The sequence below is a fragment of the Magnolia sinica genome, chromosome 6 (assembly GCF_029962835.1).
Source record: "Magnolia sinica isolate HGM2019 chromosome 6, MsV1, whole genome shotgun sequence".
Classification (NCBI taxonomy): domain Eukaryota; kingdom Viridiplantae; phylum Streptophyta; class Magnoliopsida; order Magnoliales; family Magnoliaceae; genus Magnolia; species Magnolia sinica.
Window position 1 is genome coordinate 44361482 of NC_080578.1, and position 7940 is coordinate 44369421.

General features: G+C 40.8%; 1 protein-coding gene across 1 annotated transcript; it reads right to left on the minus strand.

Annotated features, from left to right (window-relative positions):
* Positions 1-6371: 6371 nt before the first annotated feature.
* LOC131248720 (uncharacterized) lies at positions 6372-7319 on the minus strand. Its single transcript, XM_058249137.1, has one exon. The coding sequence runs from the start codon at positions 7277-7279 to the stop codon at positions 6755-6757; it is 525 nt and encodes a 174-aa protein (XP_058105120.1). The 5' UTR covers positions 7280-7319; the 3' UTR covers positions 6372-6754.
* Positions 7320-7940: the final 621 nt, after the last annotated feature.

Sequence of the window (7940 nt, forward strand, 5' to 3'; positions counted from 1 at the left end):
CAGAGAATGCAGGTGTAAGTATGAGCGACTATGGTGCGGATCTCAGGACTGATGCAGTTGGAGCGGATGAGAAATTGTACGAGGAGGAGCTGCATCAGAAACGGCGGAGTACTTCAGATTAAATCAGTAGTTGTAGATGTTGTTTGTTTATTTAAAACATTTGAACTTAAGATTTTGTATCTGGGTCCCCAACTTAGTGACCAGGATATCATCATTTGGTTTGTGGCTTATTCTATGCTTGATTTTGGTATTGCACTTTGATTTTACTTGAATGCCACTTATCCAATTATTAACACCCGGGTTTTTAGGAAATGAGTTGTATACTCGGGTTCTGAAAACCGAGGCATTATAGAGAGAGAGAGAAGCCCCATTTATTGTCAAGCTATCAAGCGGTATTTATAATCTTTTTTATAGCTTTTTCATTAATTCCTTTATCTCAAAACTCTGCCATTCTGATTTTAAAAAGAGTGTTTATTCTTATTGAGATTTAAGGAAATTAATGCAAGTAGCCTTTGGTTTAAACTTAATTAAAATTAAATAGAACCCTGGACCTTTTCTATTGGACTAAACATTAAACATTCGTAATTCAAGAAAATTGTTCTTCGACTATAGCTTCTTCTATAGTGAAGATAAGTATTCTTTTTTACTTTGTATTTGGTTTTTCTAAGATAGCCAGAAAATCTCAGAGTTGGTTTTTCTGAGATAAGTCAGAAAATCTTAGTGAGAGGTTTCTTTGTTTGTGACAGCCCGTTAAAATCACAACTGTATCAGGCTTTAAGGTGAACATATGAAAACCTTATTCATAGTAAAATTTGAAATTAAGTGGTTAGTAATCTTGGGAGTGGAGTAGGTGTGATTGTTTGAGAACAGTTGTTAACACACCGAACCACTATAATTCTTGGTGTTGTGGTGGATGTTTTTTATTACTTTTGTGGTGAATGGTTGTAATTTCTTTTATGCAAAAGTGGTGAATATTTGTAATAGATAGTTTTATTTACTCTTGCTCAATTTGAGATTTTAATTCTTATTATATTTTTGAAATAAGGTTGTCTTGCCTAACTTGTTTGGGTGAAGGTTGTCCTACGAATCAATTTAAATCATTGTTTCAATACTAGTGCGATTGAGATCTCTAATTTATTTTTTTATTCAGCACTTCTTAAGCTCACCTTTTCAATAACACTATAACAATTTATCTTTTGTGTAATACTGTACTGTCGGTAGAACACTGTAACAGAATCGAAAACTTGTAAAATCTAGATTCTTATTCGATGGTCACTGTAATAGACATGAAATAATGAAAAATCTGGATTTCCCTATTTATAAAAGGGGGCATCCTCTCATTCTTCAAGCATAGTAAGTCTTGGCCAAGAGTTTCCTTCCTTCTCTTATTTCCTTCTCTTCTAATCTTTTCTATTTAATGTAAAACTTTTCTATTTTATGTAATCCTTTCTGCCTTATATCTAATCCTTTCTGCCTTATATTGAATACGTTGACAATCTCTCCCTTAGTGGATGAGAACCTCGACCCTTATTGAATAAGTTGACAATATCTACCCTTAATGGATAATAAGCTCAACCTTGCTTACACTGGTTGTCAACCTCGATTCTTAATGGATGACAACCTCGATCCTTACACATATTGTTGTTTACATGTATGATAACCTAGACCCTAAATACATGTCAACCTATACACTAAACACATCACAACCTAGACCTTAACACATGATAATGTCAACTGAAGATTTAAGGTTACCTTAAATAATGGCTAAAATTGTAGTTCACTATGTTGAAAGGGACACTGGAGAATGAAAAAAAAAAAAAAAAGAGGACCACTACGCTGAAAAATATAGTGTACTAAGTGGTGGATGAAGCTTTAAAGAGAATGAGCTTTCGAATAAACACTGAAGAATTGCAGATAATTAAATGCTAAAGAGAAATACCAAAGAAACACTGGAGAGAAACACTCAAGAGAGAGTGGCAATGGGTCCCACGACCATAGCTTTCCCTGGAAGAAAGAAGAATGGCTATGTAAAAGGCAATGGTTTGCCTATCTAGGAGAGTTCATATATTGTATGTGGGGCCACCATCACTAATGTGTGGAATTAACTCATCCATTATTCTCAAAATTTTATGGAAGGCCATGGTTGGAAGAATGTCCAATATCCCTAGTCATATAAACCACATCACAAGAAAACAATTGTTAGTGAACAGACACTGGTAAAGGATATAGCGTTTTATGGGCCACACATAGACCATATCAACGTAAGGTTACCATCTTCTAATATAAATGAATGGCCACAAAGAAAATGAATGGATCGGATTTACCTTCTAGTGGGCAATTTTATCCCTTTTTTTTTTTTTTTTACAAAAGATGTTCGAGAGAGCTAGGGTATTTTTAAAGGTTCCGATATTTGGAACGTTTAGCTATACCACAAGGCTATTTTGGTCAAAATTCTAGGTTTGTTACGGATCCAAAGCCCTGCATGGGCCTACTAGAGCAGGTCCAAGCCCGAGCCTAGAAATTTACGGCGGGTGATATGTACCAGTTTTGGACCATATGTCAAACCATGGTATATAAACGACAGAAAGTCAAGACTGATGTGGCTAAAAAAATCTTAGGAAAATTGACCGTATTGACCTTGATGTATGGTCAAATTCCCTAAAGAGATTCAACCTTTCAACAATTCCTTAGGTGACCTTCTGACACGCCTTTGAAAATTACTCGGACCAAAATGCCCTTGTCCTTGTTTCAGTAGTTGTATGGTTTTTTAGGGAATAAGAAGTTACATCGTATTTAATGCTAAGAAAGTGATGCGTACAGAACCCTTTTTTGCGCGTGGGTAAGGACAAAACTCGTAGGGCCCACATTGATGTATGTGTATAATCCATGCCGCCCATCCTTTTTTGCCGTGTCATTTTAGGGCTAGGGCCTAAATATCAACCTTATCCAGAACTCATGTGGGTCACATAATAGAAAATAATGGTGACAATGGAACCCACTGTTAAAACTTTCCAAGCTCACTGTGATGTTTGTTAGAAGTGGACATTGCCCAAGTCAGGACTTTTTGAGCCCATGGCGAGCTAGCCAATAAGGTGGATGGAACAGATCACCCCATTGTGGGCCTTAGGCTATTGTACCAATGACTATCCTTTCATTTGGTAGTAAAGGAAGTGAACATGTAACAACCGCGACCCATGTATCATGAGAACCACGACCGATATAACATGATAACTACGACCCATGACAACCACGACCCATACAACATGACAACCACGACCTATGACAATTACGACCCTTACTGCATTACAACCACGACCCTTACCGCATTACAACCACTGCCAGGGTAAGGGTCATGGTTGCCATGAGGTAAGGGTCGTGGTTGTCATGCTATATGGGCCATAGGCTTCATTTTGTGGGCCTTGGCAAGGACCAACTAGTGGGGCCTACATTGATGTATGTGAATAATCCATGCCACCCATCCTTTTTGTTGTGTCATTTTAGGGCTAGGACCTAAATATCAGCCTAATCCAAAGCTGTGTGGGCTCAAATACCAATAGTGGGTTCCACTGTCACCATTATTTTCTATTATGTCCCACACAAGCTCTAGATTAGGCTAATGTTTGGAACCTAGCCATAAAATGACATGGCAAAAAGGATGGGTGGCATGGATTATTCACATACATCAATGTAGGCCCCACTAGATGGTTCTTGCCAAGGCCTATAAAATGAAGACTACGACCCGTATAGCATGAAAACCACGACCCTTACCTCATGACAACCACGACCCTTTCCTCATGAAAACCATGACCCATATAATATGGTAACCACGACCCCATACCTGGGTCGTGGTTATAATACAGTAAGGGTCGTGGTTGTAATGTGGTAAGGGTCGTAGTTGTCATGGGTCATGGTTGTCATGTTATATGGGTTGTGGTGTCATATTATATGGGTCATGGTTGTCATGGGTCATAATTATCATGTTATATGGGTCGTGATTCTCATGTTATATGGGTTGCTGTTGTTACATGTTCACTTACCGCATTTAACCTGAGAACCACGACCCATACAACATGAGAACCACGACCCATATAACATAACAACCAGGACCCTTACCACATTATAACCATGACCCTTACCGCATTACAACCACGACCCGAGTATGGGTCGTGGTTGCCATGTTATATGGTTCGTGGTTTTCATGAGGAAAGGGTCGTGGTTGTCATGAGGTAAGGGTCATGGTTGTCATGTTATACGGGTCGTAGTCTTCATTTTATAGGCCTTGGCAAGAACCATCTAGTGGGGCCTACATTGATGTATGTGAATAATCCATGCCGCCCATCCTTTTTGCCGTGTCATTTTAGGGCTAGGTTCCAAATATCGGCCTGATCCAAAGCTCGTGTGGGCCACATAATAGAAAATAATGGTGACAATGGCACCCACTATTGATATTTGAGCCCACACGAGCTCTGGATCAAGTTGATATTTGGGTCCTAGCCCTAAAATGACACGGCAAAAAGGATGGGCGGCATGAATTATTCACATACATCAATGTAGGCCCCACTAGATGGTCCATGTCAAGGCCTATAAAATGAAGACTACGACCCATATAGCTTGACAACCATGACCCTTACCTCATGACAACTACGACTCTTTCCTCATGAAAACCACAACCCATATAACATAGCAACCATGACTCATACCCGAGTCGTGGTTGTAATGCGGTAAGGGTCATGGTTGTAATGTGGTAAGGGTCGTAGTTGTCATGGGTCATGGTTGTCATGTTATGTGGGTCGTGCTTGTCATGGGTTGTAGTTATCATGTTACATGGGTCGTGGCTCTCATGTTATATGGGTCACGGTTGTTATATGTTCACTTACCACATTTAACATGAGAACCACAACCCATATAACATGAGAACCACAACCCATAACAACTACGACCCATGATAACCACGACCCATATAACATGACAACCATGACCCATGGCAACTACGACCTTTACTATATTACAACCATGATCCTTACTGCATTACAACCATGACCCGAGTATGGGTCGTGGTTTTCATGAAGAAAGGGGCGTGGTTGTCATGAGGTAAGGGTCATGGTTGTCATGCTATACGGGTCGTAGTTTTCATTTTATAGGCCTTGGCAAGGACCATCTAGTGGGTCCTGCATTGATGTATTTGAATAATTCATGCCGCCCATCCTTTTTTCCATGTCATTTTAAGGATAGGACCCAAATATCGTCTTGATCCAGAGCTCGTGTGGGCTCAAATATCGATAGTGGGTGCCATTGTAGCCATTATTTTCTATTATGTGGCCCACACGAGCTCTAGATCAGGCTGATATTTGGAACCTAGACCTAAAATGACACAACAAGAAGGATGGGCAACATGGATTATTCACATACATCAATATAGGCCCCACTAGTTGGTCCTTGCCAAGCAAGGCCTATAAAATGAAGAGTGCAACCCATATAGCATAACAACCACGAGCTTACCTCATGACAATCACGACCCTTACCTCATGATAACCACGACCCATATATCATGGCAACCACAACCCATACCCAGGTCGTGGTTGTAGGTCGTGGTTATAATGCAGTAAGGGTCGTGGTTGTAATGTGGTAAGGGTCATAGTTGTCATGGGTCGTGGTTGTCATGGGTCGTAGTTATCATGTTATATGGGTCGTGATTTTCATGTTATATGGGTCGTGATTGTTACATGTTCACTTTCTTTACTACCAAATGAAATGATAGTCATTGGTACAATAGCTTAAGGCCCACAATGGGGTGATCCATTCCGTCCACCTTATCTGTCAGCTCCCCATGGGCCCAAAAAGTCCTGACTTGGGAAATGTCCACTTCTAACAAACGTCACAGTAAGCCTAAAAAGTTTCAACAGTGGGTTCCATTGTCACCATTATTTTCTATTATGTGACCCACACGAGCTTTGGATAGGCTGATATTTGGCCCTAGCCCTAAAATGACACGGCAAAAAGGATGGGTGGCATGGATTATACACATACATCAATGTGGGCCGCATGAGTTTGGTCCTTGCCCACGCGCAAAAAAGGGTTTCGTATACATCACTTTCTTGGCATTAAATATGACGTAACTTCTTAATCCCTAAAAAATCATAAACAAGGACAAGGGCATTTTGGTCCGAGTAACTTTCGAAGGCTTGTCAGAAGGCCACTTACATAATATTTGAGAGGTTGAATCTCTTTAGGAAATTTAACCATACATCAAGGTCAGTACAGTCAATTTCCCATAATCTCAACCCGAATTCGTTTCCATCATTCACTAATCCCAAAAAAGAAAAAGAAAAATTCTCAAAATTAAAGCCCACAAAACTTCCAAAATCTAAAGGTAAAACAAAGACCATTGTAACAGCACTATTGGCATATCATAATAAGAAACTAGCTTTCAAGTCATCATAATAGACGATACATGAATCCAAATATTACTGGCTTAACAGTATCAGTATTCAGGACCTCGTTTGGATGCAAAACCCAATCCAAACGTTACGATAATTTTCAGTCTATTAAAGAGGAAATGACCGAATCTCAATGACATTTCCTGCCTACCCACTGAGGAAGTAGCCGTGGAATTGCACTTACATTCCTTTCAAGTCCAACTTAAAAGCAACATAATAGCAATTCTTATTAAATTATCATAATCCAACTCAATGGTTCATCCAAACGCGGCCTAAATTTAAAAACTCAAGTACCCATTTTCACAGACAAGTATAAATTAGTTTAGTGCTTCCACGTCACTTTTTTTTTCATAATCCTTGTCCGATGAGTTCTCTTTGGTGGACTTGGAATGTCCCTTCTTCTTCTTCCTCTCCTTCATCTTAGCAAGCTCTTCCATGCCCTGGTCATGTTCTTCAACATAGTCGGAGATGAACACATGCACGCCCGGGTCCTCAGCCGAGTAACTCCCGTCCATCATGATCGAGTTGTTCACGGCCTGATAATTGCTGTTCGTGTATGCGCCCAGCAACTCATGAGGATCGACACCGTGGCCATCAAGCAGCTCGCCTAGATCAGCCCGCATGGTAGCACCAGTGTTGTTCCCTGCGAGAGTGACGACTCTTATGCCATGCTCGTCATCGCCGTCGATGTGGGAGGAATCGCCCAAAAGTTGTTTGGACTTGGACTGGAGGTCAGTGAGGCGTTGGGTGAGTGTCGAGACCATATCTTTGATCTCACGGTCGATCCGCCTTTGGTTGTCTTCTTCGGCCTTGGAATTGGATGTCTTTGTGTCGAATGCCATGGTTGGAGGGAGAGAGACAGAGAGAGAGAGAGAGAGAGAGAGGGGGGTGCTTTGAAGAATTAACGATTGGAGAAGGAATTATATAGGAGTTAAAAAGTGGGCCTTGTACGTGCATGGAAATAAAGAAGTGAACCATATTCGTTGCCAGAGGTTGGAGGAAAGGATTACGTGAAGGGTTTACCCAAGCTTTCCGTTGGCTGTACTTGTCAAGGAATAAAGCGTTCTCTCACACTTGATTCCATATCTTGTGTGCCCAGCTGAGATAACTCGCCTCATCAGGTTGGCTGCGGGACGTTTTTGCGTTCACCCGAGAATGAGACCCATCTGCTCCGGCCCTAGGATCGTCTGCAACACCAGTTTTAAGCAGCTTGTAAAACACACCCAAGCTCTGTGTGAGGCCCACCACGTTGCATATTTAGGTGAAATTTGAACCGTACATAGAAAATATCAGCCCCATAAAAAGCTCTAATGAGCCACATCAATGTAAAAATATTGATCCTAAAACCTCTAAATTCCCGCTGGTGGCTTGCTTGAGTTTTGGATCATGCTTAATTTTGTATCTTGACTTCATCCGGATGTGTCAAGTATGATTAACGGTTTGATATCACAGGGGCGGTTTTTGGGCCTCTGGGCCACCCGAATGAGTTTTCCCGTTGTCCAG

What these genes read in the sequence shown, in the direction of transcription:
- LOC131248720 (XM_058249137.1), bottom strand. Translation starts at nt 7,279, where the DNA reads ATGGCATTCGACACAAAGACATCCAATTCCAAGGCCGAAGAAGACAAC.